Genomic DNA, 17,381 nt, shown 5'->3' with positions numbered 1-17,381 from the left:
AAGCAGACTAATTTATTTTGCTGAAGTTTGGCAGTGTAACAAAGATGAAAATATTAAAATAAAGATTCAGATGGGGGAAAAGGACACTAAGAGCAGTGGGAGAAGGTAACATTCAGCGGGAGGCCACTGGAAGCTTTTTGTAGTCCATCAAACAGGATATGACTTCATGAAAGCTTCATGTAAACTTTTGCAAAGAAAAGTAAAAAGGATTTCTACTGGGGGGGAAGTTGAACAGTTTCTAGCTTTACAATTTTTTATAGTAGAAATGGTGACAGATATGAAAGCAGCAGTTGCAATAACACAAGGAAGAGACAAGAAACAGCTGGTGAGAAACAAACTACAGAACATGTGCCTAACTCTGCAAATAGCTTTGATCAGACTTTCACAGTGTCACTTGATAAAGACACAGTACTAAGATACTAAGTACTAAGAACCAGAGATTCAAGAATTCACATGAGCTTCTAAAGACAGAGTGAGGTAGCCCCATGGACAGTTTGAGATTACCTGTCCAATGGGAAAATCTGAAGTTGTATTCCCAGCTCTTTCTTGACCTGTAGAAGAATATGTCTGTAAGTACACAGAGCAGGAATAGGAAAATGTGGAAGAAACTCCATTCCCAGTATTTTAAAATGGTGGACTAGAACTCATAGTAACTAGTATTTTATTTCATGAACAAGGCAGAAAGTTGGGCAGAGCTATGTACTGTGAAGCCCCAGATATTATCTACTGCATGAAAAAGGGATTAGGGGACAACCACTGTGAGTGAAAGATTATTTCAGGAAAGAATTCCAAGCAGCTGTGCTCGGATAAATTGTTATACATTTTTAGACACACAAATTTAATTTCATAACATAAAGACAAAACTACTGGGTTTGTACTGGTATGAGAGAATGAGACCAGTGAACAAAGCATAAGAAAATGCAATCATAAAATCACACAATCATTTCCATTGGAAAGACCCTGAGATCATCGAGTCCAGCACTGCCAAGTCCACCACTGCCCCACGTCCTGAATGCCACCCAAAAGGATGTCTACGCATCCTTTAAATACCTCCAGGGCTGGTGACTCAACCACTTCCCTGGGCAGCCTGTTCCAATGCTTGACAACTCTTTCCACGAAGGAATTTTTTCTAATATCCAATCTAAACCTCCCCTGGCACAACTCAGGGCATTTCGTCTTAGCCTACTGCTTGCTGCTGTTGCTTGTCAGTTAAGAGGCCCCCACCAGACCATAATCTCCTCTCAAGTAGCTGCAGAGAGCGAAGGAGCAGAATTTCCTCTCTGAGCCTCCTTTCCTCCACGCTAAACAACTCCAGTTCCCTCAAAAAAATGCTATCGAGAGTTAGTCAGATGTTATTCAGAAAAAAAGACTGACTCAAGTTACTCAAAAAGAACCTAGGTGACCTAGAAGAATGGAGTAACAGAAATAGAAAAAGAAGGAAAATTATGAGATACAGACCTTCTGTTTCAAGCTGGGGCTAATGATTAGAAGTGAGATGAGGAATAAAAACAACCCCTAGGTAGATTATTCTGTAATGAAGGATCTTGTGAGAAAGGAAAAATAAAATTCTAAGGTACAGTAAGTAAGGGGGATTTGGTAGACAAAAAAAGTTTTTCATGTCTCCATAATACTACATAGCCTTAGTTCACTTAAGTCAGAACATGTACCAGGAGGACTAGTTAGGATACTATGAGAATAAAGAAGTTTATTTCACAAAGGGATTTCAGAAGAGTGCACCCTGTTCATCTAGCAAAATAAAGTCTATTAAAGGATTACTCTCTGTATCAGAAATTAAATGGGAAGAGGGAAAAGAGCTGTTTAAAGAAATACCCAAGTAAAGCTCACAAGGGGAAGGGAAAAAAAAAGTAAAGATGAAAAGAAAGGCTAAAGACTAAAAGACAAGTCTTAACTCTGTAGAAGCAATATTCTGAAAAAGTATTCTGATTGTATTGATGGAAAAAACAAGAATCTATAGTCATTAACTCAGCTAGACTCTGTAGTCATTAACTTATGTCTTCATGCCATGCCAAAGTCCTCTCTTGCTAACAGCTACCTGGAATAGAATTTTCACCCGAAACAATTGCATGTGAGTTTGAAAAGCAAGATGAATGTTAGTCTTGCTTCCCACTACAACACCACCTGATGCAGCTATTGGCAAAGTAATAACAAACTCTTCTGCAGTAGAGTTTTGTAGGCACTATTTTCACAAGCTTTACAGTATCTATACATAAACACAATAAAGTCTGAGCAATGATTCTATAAAACAACCACCAACTGACCAATCAGATTAATTGTACCAATAAATTTTCATTGATTCCCCCCACAGGCAGACACAACAACAATAACAGGAATCAGCAGCAAGAAAGGCTGATATTTATCATTATCTTATGTGATTACCCTTACAGTCCATGCTCATCCTCAAACTAATATTCCATGTTCTAAAATTCATCACAACACACTTATTAAGCTAGGTAAATACAAGTTATTCTTCATCTTTGAGGTTTTTATGCTGTATAGATAAATGCTTCAGCTGAGGTATAGCCAAAGTACCTTGCACTTGCTTTCTGCCATTTTCCCCAGTAAGTGGAAGTCCTTAAGCCTCCTGTGATTTATTCACCGAAGTTCCTCCTGTATTTATACCTTTCTAGTATATTGAGTAGAAGTTCAAAAATGTGTATGTGTTCAAACAGGAGCTGAAACAGGAACTGCCTGTGCTCTCCTACCTCTACCAGAGTATCTGGTTTTGCAGCACCTCAGAATACTTTTTGGCGTCCTTTTTTTTAGCAGTGAAGTCAAAAGTCTTGCCTGCTTTCATACTCCTGGTCCCTGCAATGGCAGAGGACACTCTATTCCTTTGAAATATGTTTACATTCTGTCAAGGGAAGAAACTTAAATGCAGTTTTAGTTTCACAATGTGTTGCTATTCCACCTGGGTTCTATTGTATGTTTCTGGCTTCTGCTATCAGCAAAACCTCAAAATTGAGTTTTCTCAGGGAATTTTGCCAACTTTTATGCATAAAAGGGGACATCTACAAAAGGTCTGTGCAGATACTTTTGCAAAGCAGTCTATTAAAGACATTTTTGCTTATTGAATTAAAAATTATCTGGAAACTTGCACTGGGAACTTTAAGTTTACTCAGCTTCTAGAATGCCTTAAAATATGTAGCCGTTTTTATATTCAGAAGTAGTTAAAACAAAAAAAAACCAAACAAGAACAAAAACAAACAAACAAATCAACCCAGTTAACTAAACTGCCAAGAGTCTGAAGGGACAAGAAAATGTTAGCTCTCACAACTCTGAATAGGAAAACTGAACCTGTGAGCTGTAAAGACTTCTCAGGTGATAGGAACAGAAAATCAGAGCTTAAAAAGGCTAGTTTTTTACCCAGAGCATAAAGTTTACAAAAGACATTTTTTTCCTGACATACAGAGACCAAATTTTCTACTACACAAAAGCAATGTCACAGAGTGAATGTAAAGCTGCAATGGCAACTTAAATTTACACAAAGTCAGGAGTATCTCACCTGATGAAAGGATATTACACTGGTCAATAGACTTGAATTTTGATGTATCTGGAGGGATGCTCCGAAGGGGAAGTGCCTCACACTCTATGGAGCTAGAATATGTTGGCTGAAAGAAATCCAGGTGTATATTGAACAGGCACATTAAACAAATATGAAGCTGCAATGTTTTTACAGAGAACTTTTCCTCCACCATGTTTTCCCTGCTATCTAAATGCTCAATAGGCAGTACAATTAAGATATGGTAAATCAGAAGAAAGAATGTAATCCCAATACTTATATATTTTTAAAGATGACAGCAATTTTGTATACAAGTTTAACTACTAGTAAGAACCAAAAGCAGCAGCATTAAGAATCAAAATATAAATGCAAATCTATATTACCCTATACAAGCAAGCTCCATAGAGGTGTAAGGGAGCAGCAGACAATCCCTTACTATTGGCAGGCATTGTGTGCTGCATTCCTCCTTGAGGGGATCACAGACTCACAGAATATGTGGAGTGGGAAGAGACCCACAAACTGGTGGCCCTACACAGGAGCACCCCAAGAATCATTTGCCCAAGAGCATTGTGTAAACACTTACACTCTGCTGGGCTTGGGGCTGTGATCAATTCCCTAGGGAGCCAGTTCCAGTACCTGATCGCCCTCTGGGTGAAAAACCTTTTCCAGATATCCAACCTAAACCTCCCCTGGACAGCTTCATGCCATATTTAGAGCTTTCCCATATTTAGATGCCCTTCTAATTCCTGTATACTCACCTATTTCTATCTTCACATATATGGCTTTGCATTTGTTACACTCTGGCTCAAGTAATGCATTTTATGCCTTTCCTGACTGTACAGGAAGCAAAGTGCAGAACAGTTCCCCTGACCAAGTTAAACTTCCTTTAATCTCTCAGGATGCTGACATACCAAATGCAACGCATAAAGTATTCACCTTTTCAGGATTCAGAGGTATATTTAGAGGTATCTGCTCCACATTTGCTTTCTTCCCACTCTCATAAATACTTTGTGATTCATATAGTGACTGGAAGAGAAATATTTACCTGCATTAAATTTCTGCTATAAGACAACATGACACACCACACAAATGCATGTTTCAACCAGATACAAAATTAGACAAAAGAAACTCACAAGAAATGACAAAGGAGATAAGACTTCTTTTAGCAAGTGAAAGTTACCAACTTGACCAACTCATGACTGTGACAAAAGCCACTTACCTTTGATCTCTTTAAGAGAAGTACTGCTTCCAGCATAGCTATTTCATCAAATGTTCGCAGAACTGGCTCCAGGTCTATTAAACACTCTGAACAAAGGAAGAGTACTTGGTGAATGGTTTGAAGTGGAAATCAAGTTGTCACTGTACTAAAGTGTCTTTCTTACATTTACAAAAATAATTTTTCTATTGACATGTATCAAACCACTTATGCTGCCAAAACAGAAGCTGCTTGCTTCTCTTAGAACAGTTCACACCACCAAAAGAAATGTGTCCCAAAAGAGATCCAGGATAATGCTAGACCAGGATAATGCAAGTCTCACACTTATAGAATGGAGAGTTTGGTGAGTTTGCTGTATTTTAAAGTAGCCCCATCAAGTCTGATTAGCTGAATAGGACCCAAACACCACAAGACCTCAGAGTGGGCTGCTGTCTTCTCACTCCAGAGGAGGTTAACGATTTATAGCAGAAAAATAAACAAACACACCCCCAACACAGCAATATCCAGAACACATGCCTAAGGCATGAGGCAGGCCAAAGAAGATGGGATAGTCAAAGCACTGACCTATCACACCCAGTGAAACCAAATGACACTGGCCTCAGTGTGTCTGTGTTCCTATGCTACAGTAATTGCTTAAGTTCCCCATCAGTGAGCGGCACTTCCCTAAATTTTGCAATAGTTTTGCAACTTCTTCTTTCTTTTTATGATAGTAAAGTAGCGGCAAAAGCAATGCATGGTTTTTTTTTCAAAGACCATCTTACTACACACATGGCACTGAAAAGAGAATACAAGCTAGCACATACATATGTACATATGAAAGTACACATGCCAGATAATTTTCTCTTCAGTGTGATCACACACTTAAATTACTATTTTTTCTTTTGTTAATTGGTATAGGAAAACAAGACTGCATATGGAAATGTCATGATGTGTCTAATTTTTTTTTTATTTTAGAAAACATAGTATTTAGATACATTTCCTTGCTTGGAAAAAAAATCCAGTTCTTGCTTGATAAAGGAGATGCAACAATTAAAGTGTCAGTGAAAGATTTACACTGAGATGAAAATACAAGCTGAAGTCACTACAACTTATCTGATATGCAATGGTTTATTGGTGTTGGTTGGATGCTCATAAATCCCATAGTACTTGTTTTATACTTCACTTCTCCCCTCCCCTCCTAAAAAACCCTGAATTATCTTCAACAATAAACAAAAACCTCCAAACACAAGTAGTTAAACAAAACATGCGGCTTTTTTGCAGGTAAGTTAAGAGATGGTAAAAGCACAAGACTCCAACAACCAACCTGATTTTATGACACACACATAATTCCATTCATAAAAGTTTGTTTACAGACATGAAGGAAGCAGCCAAGCACTTTAAGATAAGCAGCACGACCAAGCACACAGATCTCCTGACATCTTTAACACTTCCCTTTCAAGACTATAGCCTTGCTCTGTAAGTACCATTTCAACAGAAATCTGGCAAGGTAAACTCACTTAAGAACGATGGTCTTTCATCTGGGTTTTGCGCCCATCCACCTTCCATCAGCCTTATGATAAGCCCTCGATGAGGAATGTCCATTGATAGACTTCCCTCACTCAAGTCTAGTCGCTGTCCTTGTGACACGCTGTACATTATCTGCAAGGGGTTTATAACTTCTGTCAAAACAGACATTGTGAAGTCATTAGAAATATATGCAATATAAAGAGCTTACTGTATAGGAGGAGTAATTCCATTTGCACACACAGAATTTAAATAATCAAAATAAGGTTATGTTTCTTGATTAAGCAAAAGGTATTCTTAATTTATGAAACAACACTGTAATTAAAAAAGAAAAATATACTAAAAATATAGTCTAATTTGAAAAGTATTTCAATGTTCTTCAATAAGCTTAAAAGTTGAATTATTAGAAAGTAACCCCTATAATTAAGTCCCCAGGTTTCATGTTTAACCTCTAGGTAAGGCATGAAAAATAAATTAAAGGAAGACATGTCCTTACCTTCAAATGGCTGTTTCCTTGACATCACTTCCCATATAATAACTGCATAGCTGTTTACAGGATAAAAATACAGAAAATGTTATTTTAGACTTCAGACAGTTAACAACACAATACGCTCAGCTCTACATTGCATTTAAAACATTTTGGTGAAATGGTCCTGCAAGCACACATGGTACTGACTATAGCTAACTAAAATGTTGACATGAATATATGAAAACTAGCAAGTGAACTCATCTTGAACTAAATAATACTATTAAGTACAGACAAGATCCATGGCATATAAACTCCTATTCCAAATCTGTATCAACTTGACTCTGCTGATATGTTGTGAATTACGTACATGGAGTTTAAATCTCAGCACACAAATTAAAGTGAGCACCAGAGAGCCAACTGCTGTGTCCTAACTGCAATATTCTGGCATCTTCCCAGTATGGACTGGCATTCCCTGACATTCCCAAGGGAAGCTGGATATTAGCAGGGAGGATGGCTTTGATCCACAGCTCTACCCCAACACATCCTCACAGAGACAGGTAAGATACAAACTTGCACCTGGGACGCCCACTCCAACTTCCTCCCTCCCCATATATGCTTTCAACATCTGCAATCTTCTCCAAAGGGAGAGATGTGACTTACACACAGCATTCACTTTCCAAAACAGACTCTTGGGAAGACTACTCTGAACTAATGCCATGAGACTGAACACACATGTGCTTCCTCAGTGACCTCCTTTTCCATTCACACCAACAGGAATGGCAAGGGGTTCAGAGAGCACAAACTTGCCCCATGTTTAGTAAACTAGTCACTCTCTTCAGCCATCAGGATATATTAGAAAGAGGTAACTTTAAACACCTTTTTGTAATTTAAATAAGGTCAGCTGATTTCATTTAAAAGCAGCATTGAATTCTCAGTCCTTCTCTGCAACTTTTCCTTACATACTCTACCATATCTGAATGAAGCTCTATTCCATGAAAAGATCCTAGTATTAATCACAGTACTGTATTGAAGTATCTGCTTCTGGATTTAGAAAGGACAATCCAGGCTAAAGCTTTAGTGCTTCCATAACTTCAGAATGCACTCAAGGAGCTGACAAGTGTGTATTTCCATGTTTTCAGTCCAAGTCTTTATAAACATTGTGACAGTGTCATTCCAGAAAGTAATCACCATGATCAACTGCTGCTAAGGCTTGCTCCCCACCCTTGATATGAATGTACTGAGCTTCCTTCCTACATCACTAAGAAGTACCAAATTTTGCATAAAGTTACATTAACTGCCTTAAAGCACTGTACTATTCGACAGCTACCGAATAAGAATTCAAAAAAATGAAGTAAAAACAAATAACTGATGCCTAAAATCAAATCATATGAACGGATTTTTCCTAACTATTTATCCTGTTTACATTTTAACATTCTTCAGTGATAAAATTTACTTATGTAGCTTTTAATAAAAGCAGTCCTCCCTGTTAGAAAAGTCTGTTTTTGATGTATTCCTGGCAAATCCATGCAATTGGTATAGCAAATCATCCCTTTTGTAGAAGTTAAGCTGCTTGACTGTTGTTTAAATAATTTGTTTCTTTAAGAAAGCTCCCTCCTCACAAATTAGCTTCAGTATCTCAGCAACACTCAGCTGTGATCAATTAATTTGACATCCAGAAAATATCCAGCTATTTAATAATATCTTTCATTCAGTTTGGAATCTCTCGACAGTTAAAGATTATTTTCTCAGTTCTACAGCACTGCAGCACTCCCCTTTACACTATTCCTGTTTTCCTTTCTTATTTCTGCTTTGTAGCATCTCCTTCTGACAGTGAGCACAGAACCTCCTGTGTGGCCTTTCTGGTGGTTCTTCACTGTCTCTGCACCTTCATGTCTTCTTGCCTTGAACATCTCTCTTTCCAATGTTGTCTCAGTCTCTCTTCTTTCTTCTCACATAATCTCTTTCCTTCCTAATTTATCTGGTTTTTATGCCCTTCTGATGTGTTCTCATATTTTCTCCAATTTGGTTGTTATTCCTCTAAAAATATTATTTTCTTTCTAAGAAACATTTGTCTTCTTCCTCTCCACCCATTCATTAAGCCGTCAGTCACCCTTTCTTTCCCCTCAATACACCTTTTTTTCTTTTCAATGTTTTCCTTATCCATATCTTCTCATCAAAGGGTAAAGAAAGCAGGTGTGTTGTCATCTGTAGTCTTTGGACAGAGATGTCAAGGAACTTCATGTGCTTCTTAAGGGATAATGAAGGGAAATAGTGGTTTCCTTGGAAGTCAGTAGGACCCTCTGAGCCTGAACCATCTCTCACCAAGATATAACCATGTGAGAGATCAGCGAAGGTAAAGGTGGCAGACTGCACCAGAATGATGTGACAATATGACTTTGTCATAGTGATTGGCAAGTTCATGCCTCCTCAATCTTCCTTTACGCATGATAATTCCTCCCGAAATTCTTCACATAATCTCTGAGCTCTCCAAACCATTTTAGAACAGCCAATTTTAACTCCAATATCCTCAGAGAGATTTCCTTTTGTTATATGGGTCACCACCACTCTATTTACTAGTCTACTACTTGTACTCAGGAGTGCCAACACAAAACTACCACAACTTTCCCAAAGTAAATTATTCCTTAACAAGATTACTGTAACTACTTTCTCCAACCCCACTATCCTGTTTTTATCTACCTCCTTTCCAAAAATACATTTTCTTCTTTCCTCCAAGTGCATTCTGAAATTATGTTATTTGATTACACAAATTATAAGCGTATGTGCATTGACTTGATCATGTGAATGGCTTTCTTCTTTCCCTGAATTGTCTGTATGTGTATGTTCATTTACAGAAACCAGTCCCCCACCTATTTCTGTAGTCTCAGCTTAATTTTGGAGCACTACACTTGTCATAACACAAAAGTCATTAAATCCAGCTATCACTCAATTCTTTATTTCCCAATTCAGTCAGCCTATATAGCTATGATATTAATGATAATGATAATATCATTGAATAATAAAATTGCTGAGAATATGCTAAAATCCAAGTTCAGTAAATCGTATCTGAGCTCAGATTTCACGCCCCACTAGAGATCAACAGGAGTTACCTGTAGATGTCATGTTTCACACTTGCCCGGGTTTTCTGACTGGGGTTGTAATCCTCAGGTGGCATGTAGACAATTGTCCCTCCTTCCGGCAAGGAGGACTCGCTTCGGGACTGGGACATGGATATGACACGCCATTTGGACATGCCAAAATCTGCAATCTGCAAAGGTCAAATCAGTTGTTCTGAGAAGAAAAACCAGTTTTATCTGCTGACAGTTGCTAGAAATTCCTGAAATACACCCAGAAAAAGGGGTCACCCAAAGCTCTTAACCTGACACACAAAAAGTATGTGGTTCTCCTAGCAACAGGAAACATCAGTTCCAGTCCATAAAGCATTCCCAGGTCATGACTCATGCTATACCTATAGCACTGCCCTAACCTGCTCTTTTAAGGAAAGACTCATGTACACTATGGATGAGGAATCTGCTGTAGATAGCTGTGCCATATGAAGAAAATCACTTTCTCATGCTAAAAAAAGCAAACAAAAAAATCATTGATTACTTGTAGCTCCCTGGTTGTGAAGAAAGCACAAGTTTAGTATAAATCGCAGAAGTTGTACGTAACTCAGCTTGCTAATATCCAAAGGCAGTTCTTCTCACAGAACAATTTTAGGGCACTTCACCTCACTCCCAAAACTATGATGCATTAATCCTGAATTAATAAATTTGATATTCTGAAATTCTGTGCTGCAAAAAGTTGCTGAATAATTTCTTTACTGTGCACTCTGGGGCCTTGCTCCTTTCTACACAACACAGTGCATTTACATGAAGAAGTAACTGACTTCCCTTTACATCCTGAGACACCCATAAGCCAGGGCACCAGATGTCAGATTAGGTTACGGATAAGGAGAGAGACATTTAGCAGAATGCACCTGCTGGCTGAGCTGCAGTGTCTGGCATACATGGGAGATAAGCAGCCAGCTACCAGCTCTGCACTTGTCCAGCATTTAGACAACAGCAAAAACATTTTCAACAAAGATGCTTGTGCAAGTACTAAGGCAATTAAGACAACAGAAACAAGCTTTCTGAAGAGCATACATCAAAATCCACAATGAAAGTAACCTTTCTTCTCTACAACTCACTCTCATTAAGCCTTCCTCATTGTAATTGGTCTTAAGTCTTGCTCATTCAGTAGATCAGAGACAGTCAGAAGCCTGTAAATACTGTTACTTTTATACATATGCAGTATCTCTTCTGTTTGGCATGCATGATAAACCTTGTTTGCATTTCCTGTCACTGTACTAGTTTAGAGAATCTTGCTTCACTTAAAACCCCAAGGACACTCCTTACAGGAGGCAGGGCAGGTATGCAAGAGTTCACCTCTTCCCTTCAAGTGCCTCAGCAAAGAAACTGCTCAGATATGATCAGGGAGAGCACCAGGCCACACCAAAGCTGTTAGAGATTAAAAACAGAGTGGATAAAAAAATGACTTGGACTAGCTCCCTGATCAGGTTTATCAGGAAGCTCGAGAGATGGCACAATTGAGCACAATTGAGTGGGAGGAAGTATGACCAGCTGAGGGTGTGAGCGGAGACAAAGCCATGAGAGGCACTTTGCTGCCAAGAAAAATTTCTGTGCAATGGAGAAAGAAGAAACCAGCAGTGGATCTTTGCTCTAAGGAGTCACAAGGAGAGTCAACTTACAGTAGCAACTAAAACATTCACTTTTCAAGTATAAATTTAGTGCAAAATAGCTCTTATTTCCATTTACTTGAGTAACATATTCTATCAATTATAAAACCAGATCTTTTTAAAATAACAACGAACAACAAAACAAACTCTTGCAATTATGGAAGCACCTGAACATTTTGTCAGAAGTACTTTCAGTCCCTTTTTCATATCATGGCAGTGATATTTTAACAGGCAGAATTAAAGTTTTTAATTACTGATACTTCGGCATGTATGTTTGCTTGTTCTAAGGAGCTTCACAAAAGCCACCTTCCAACACAGTAAGATTTTGGAGTTTTGCTTTACACATTCTGTTACTACCCCAACAGAATAGAAATGTCTATATTGCATGGTAAGTATCAAATGGAGCATTAACATTTGAACTTGACCTACTGCCTATCAGAAGTAACTTGTCAGAGCATCTCAGGCAAGAACACTTTCTGTTTCCTTCTGAGGAAGGGCCAGATATAGCTAGCCTTGGAAGGCTGACAAACAAGAGTGTCACCACTATTGAGTATCAGCTACTGCTATAGCAGAAACAGCCTAACTTCTATCTTCCTGGTCTTGTCAGACAGATAAAATCCACAACTGAGTAATACAGAGTTTCCAAAAGAAAAACTCCAAAGTTCTGTCTGCAAGGATAGAAATAAAAATCCACCATACAATTACATCCTCTCTGTATGGCCACAACCTCACCCTTCCTCCTCTACAATAATGAAAACACTTTCACTCATTCTGGATGCGGAAGAATGTAAGAATTAAATAACCCTACCTTGACATGAAACTCATTGTCCAGCAAAATGTTCTGTGTTTTTAAGTCATGGTGCAGCAATGGAGGATTCATGTTGTGCAAATAGTTTACTCCCAAAGCAATTTCATAAAGAATGCGGAATCTCAGGCACCAGGGAATGTCGGGATATACATCTTTCTGCCAAGATAAAACCACAAAACCAGAATATAATCCTTTGTCCTAACAGCACACATAAAGACTTATTTTATAAAAAGAAGAAGAAAGTGACTTGGGCAAACAGTAATCTTTTAAAACATACAAAGTCCTTAAAAAATTGTAATGGCGCATTAAGACTCATTAGCTGTTAAAGAAACATTATCAAAAAATAAGAATTATGCAGTGCTATGTTTCCATTCCCTAGCATTCACACAGTAGTTCATGACTGCTATACATGATGTTGAACATTTACTACACTACTCATTCATATGGAAATATGAATTACAGATGAACTTCTGCATCAAACTTGTGACCATAATTTATGACTCCTACACAAAGAATGGCAAAAATCATATCTGCAACTGACACTGGGGAACAAAAAACCCTGTATTGAAACTATGCACTAAACACTACCTTTATAAATAGTAATACAACAAGAAAAATGTAGTAAAACTCAACTGAGGTCTTAAAAGTTATATTGACACTAATGCCTTTATGGAAAACAGAATTGAGCTCTCTAGGCATGAGATGTGTATTGATTAAAGGTAGAGAAGAGACTTTAGTGCTATTGAGACACAACTGCAGTAGCTTTGCAGCAGCAACAATGTTCAGGCCAAACTAATGGGAACAACTGAGAGTTCAGCACATGAGAAGTTACTCACAGAATAAGGTGTCTGGTAGAAATAATCATACCTGCTTATATTAGCAATATTTAGCTTCTATAAAGTCAAAATCTTCATCTTTTTTAACTATTCAAACTCATGGAAAAAAAATCAATATTTGTATTGCCAGCAATTCAGAAATCCAGACTGAAGCAAGCCTAAGTATTTCAGAATCTAATTAGAGAACAACTGAGATTTTTAAACTGTGTGTAATAATTCAACATAAAAACTTGTTATATAAAAACAACATTAAAGGAAGAAGTTTAACAAAACTTAAGTCAGCTGAGTTTAGCTGTGTTTTTGAGATACACAGGTCTATCTGAGCACCAAAACTACTAGGGATACTGACTGTCTTCTAGCATGAAATATTATAAATAAAATATTTTACTATACTAATTAAATATGAAAATTGCAATCTACTTGAAGCAGCCAGGTAACATACTTAAAGACCATAAGTACACTTACCCCATGCAATAGCTGGTTTAATGACCCATTGGTCATGTATTCTGTTACTATCCCCAGAAATTCAGGCTCGTTGCAGATTCCCAAAATTGGCAGAATGTAACTAAACCTGGCTTTGTGTAATATCTCTGCTTCTTTTAGAAGGTGGTTTCTATCACTTAAAGAAAACAAGCAAACAAATAAAATGCATTATCATACCAGTACTATGAAACTCCAAGCAAATGCTGGGGTCACTATATTCTCTGTCAATTCCTTGTATGCACCACCTCTTCACCACTTGATTTCTACCATGCTGCTTTGAGAACAAGACAGTGTAAGACAAATCAGAACCTGCAAATGCAGACAAGATAGCTTCCCTGGTTTTGTTGTACCACAGAAATCTATTTCCATCACACATTTCATCCATGTTTCCAATAAATTAGGATAAAGTCAGAACTTCCAGCTTCCACCATATGCACCAAATGCAGCTGATTGTAATCATAATGGTAACAATCAGCTGCATTTCTCCCACTTTACTGAACACCTTCAAACCCCAACTTTTCACTCAAGCCCAATATTTATCTCCTAGAGAGTGGAGATTTTAATACATATGATTCTCCAACCATTTAAATCTAGTCAACTCTACGTACACTAATGTAACAGGGGCTAAAGGAATGCACTTTTGACTTCTGAAGGAAAGTAAGTTCCTTTCTGATGGAAAAGGAACAATTAACCATGCTTTGTTTTCACATAAATCGTTCCCTCAAACAGTTCCGGCATTGAATTGCTCTATGGAAAAAACATCCCCTAGATGCACAGGAAGCAGGAATAGACCAGCCTCATGATGGGTGCCTTTGCATGCCTGAATTTGACTGTGTGGATCCACTCTGTTACCTCAAAACTCCTCATAAATGTGGATTTGATGCATCTTTACAAATTTAGGCCTTGCAGCATGTGGCTTTGAGAGGGTCAAGTTTTATTTGAGTATGATTCCGTGCCTGAAAATAGAAACCATTTGGTACGCTTTATATCTCAAACAGTCTTGAAAAAAATGGTTTTGTTGTCAATGAGGCTAGTTAGACCATGAAGCATAATTCAGTGAAAAAAGCACTTAGATCTTAGTGGAGACTGGTACAGGTACAAGTATATGACTAGGATATTCAAATACAGGACATTTACAGCACACTGATCCTTTGGATGCAAGCCAGTCTGACTCAGAAGCAATAGGGCTGTGCTGGGGCCAGGGCTATGCCCACCACGACTTGTTCAGCAGAGCACTGTGCTATGTGCACAGCACAGCTCCAGGGTGAGAGCTGGCTCAGGGCACACCCCGAAGCACTCAGGGCAGTCTGGATCCATCAAGGTGGGTTTACCACTCACAAAGAAAAGGCTGTCAGGATATATGGGGAAAAGAGGGAGCCTCGTGAAGTAAAGCATGCAGCTCTTCGCAGCAGGAAATTCTGAATTTAGATAGATATGAAATTAAGGTCCTTTTATCTGTGTGATAGAAAAAGACTTAAAGGACACTCTAGGAAATGACAGAAGTAAAAAGGCAGCCTTTGAGACAAGCATGGGATCGAAGAGACAGCCCTACACCTTCCTCCCTCTCTCCAGAAATGACTAGGTCTGAGAAAGTTTGGGGTTTTCCAAGACAGCAAGGCGCATTAGCACGGGATTCAGCTTTGGCTGGGAAATGAATTGCGACATACTGCAGTCTATTCCTGTGCCTGTCAGTCACCTCACCTTTGTCTGCTCCATGCCAAAGGGCACTGAGTAATGCCTAAATGAGCACATTCCCACAACAGCTTCCCACCCGGCTTTGCTCTTTGGCTGATCACATACCATATTCTAGGATGCACAGCACATGCTTCCCACTCAGGGAATGAATATCATCATGAACTCGTCCCTTCTTTTCCTGACAACACTTACAGACTGGCATTTCATATTGCCTACCGCACAACCAACAAAGCACTTGCTGCTCAGACTCGGGTATAATGGGTTTTTTTATACCATTGAATCTTCTGACAGCATTTCTGGGCTTTGTGTGACATGTAGTGATGCCTTATCAAGGCTGACCTAGAACAGAAGCTAGACAGAATTAAAGAATAAAGTAGGTATTTGTTAAAAGGCCTCACTGGACACACCTTGGGCAGTACAAGAGCCCAGCCAAGGCTACACCCAAGATGAAACCAAAATGGTCACAAAACGGACAACAAGTCACAAGGTTTCTCACTTTTATAAGTGCTGGTCCATTAGCATACTGGAGTTAATTGTCCAGTTATAGCTTTAGGTTATGAAGTCTGATCCTTTTTGTTTTTCTCTCTTCAGTCCACGTTGGGCCTGAAATTTGGGTGATTGCTCTTGGTTCCAAGCTAGGAAAAGAATTGTTTTGTCTAGCTTCTCTGCGAAGAGAGCTTACTATCCCTTAATATGAAGCTCAGAACTACATCCTAAAGCAGTACAGAGTCTGAGAAATATAAAACCTAAAACCTAAGGCATCATGGTAAGTGACTGAATTATTCTGACTACCTCACTTGCCCTTCTAATCATAATTTCACAGGTTAGATGTCTCACTAATCCAAATTCTTGCAAAGCTAAAAATGGCCTTGGTATTTTCTCCTAGCTGTGTTCTGAAGATAAATACTGTATTTCCAGCTGGATTTAAGCAGACATTTAAAAAAAAATCCCAAAACAAAAAATCCCCCCCAAACCCATCAGTACTCTCCCTCCCACAGCTTATCAGAAAACACAACATAACTGAGATTCCACCTCTGGCAAGATTTCAGAGATAAAGCCTGTGTATACACAAACCTGAGCAATAAGAGGTGAAAGAGCTTAAAACAACTTGTCTTGTATTCGAGTATATTGAGTCATAAGACTAGAAGCCTTTCTGGGTGAAGCTATTCTACCGAAAGGCCTAATACTACATCAAAGAAACCTGAGGCAAAAGCTTGAAGACAGCAAGACTCAGAGGCAGGTTTACAGTCAGGCAGGCTTCAGACAGCCTAAGAAGAAGCAAATTTGCATTGATTCGTTAACAAATTTTAACTATGGGGATTGAATAAGACAGTGACAAATGAAAAAGTACAACTTGCTGTATCCTTACATGGAATGACAGCTCCTGTAATAAATATGCTGCCCCGTGGATACCTGGAAAACAGGGAACCCGACTGTTGCATGGAAAATACCAGCTTTACAGGGGGGTCTACAAGCCTATTATTTTAAAACAGCTTCTCTCAATACTGTGAGATCTGGGGAAAAATAATAGTTTTGCGTGGTCTCAGAAGCAATCTCTAGTGGATGGAACAGCATAGTCCCGGTATTCCTCTCTCTATGTAAACACCAAATCTACAGTAATCACTGTACTTTAATATCCTGCAGATACCTCAGCAAAATGGTCAGCAATCAATAGACCCAGCAAGAAGCCAAACTCTGTCAACCCCACCAAGAAGAGGGCTCAAGGTGCACAGCGCAGAAGGGAGAAACTCCAAAAGAAACAGCTTAGTGTGTCAGAGACGGAAACCGAAACCAGCCCTTTACAATAACAGAAAGAGGGGAAGCTCCGGGGCTGGTCCGTGCTTTCTCTTGGCCCAAGCTGAATCATCCTCGTCGGATCCCTTCTCCCCGTGGAATTAAAGCACGGTTGCCTACCGAAACACCAGGATCTAATCCACAGACCTCAGAAACCCTCGCCGGCACCTTCGACCGGCACCTCGACCCTTTCTGGGGGCTGGCTCAGGGAAATGCGGTTCGGCTCGGCCCTGTCCCCGGCGATGCCCCAGGCCGGCGGCCCCTTGCCCACCCCGTTACCTGTCTAGCAGCGGCCCCTGCAGGCATTTGAGGGCCACCGGGA

General features: G+C 39.1%; 1 protein-coding gene across 1 annotated transcript in view; it reads right to left on the bottom strand.

Annotated features, from left to right (window-relative positions):
- RIPK2 (receptor interacting serine/threonine kinase 2) overlaps positions 1–17,379 on the bottom strand; it is a gene marked incomplete at its 5' end in the record, with an annotated part of 20,717 nt that extends 3,338 nt beyond the window's left edge. The window contains 9 exons of the mRNA XM_005422880.3: positions 3,524–3,629; positions 4,457–4,546; positions 4,740–4,825; positions 6,233–6,394; positions 6,736–6,785; positions 9,816–9,973; positions 12,252–12,407; positions 13,553–13,706; positions 17,339–17,379. Coding sequence (XP_005422937.2) covers positions 3,524–3,629; positions 4,457–4,546; positions 4,740–4,825; positions 6,233–6,394; positions 6,736–6,785; positions 9,816–9,973; positions 12,252–12,407; positions 13,553–13,706; positions 17,339–17,379 — 1,003 coding nt within the window. The remainder of the gene's footprint in view (positions 1–3,523; positions 3,630–4,456; positions 4,547–4,739; positions 4,826–6,232; positions 6,395–6,735; positions 6,786–9,815; positions 9,974–12,251; positions 12,408–13,552; positions 13,707–17,338) is intronic.
- Positions 17,380–17,381: the final 2 nt, after the last annotated feature.

Source organism: Geospiza fortis, unplaced genomic scaffold (genome assembly GCF_000277835.1).
Source record: "Geospiza fortis unplaced genomic scaffold, GeoFor_1.0 scaffold7, whole genome shotgun sequence".
NCBI classification, from domain to species: Eukaryota; Metazoa; Chordata; class Aves; order Passeriformes; family Thraupidae; genus Geospiza; species Geospiza fortis.
The sequence above is the reverse complement of the archived record's forward strand: the minus strand, read 5'-3'. Positions and strand labels throughout refer to the sequence as shown.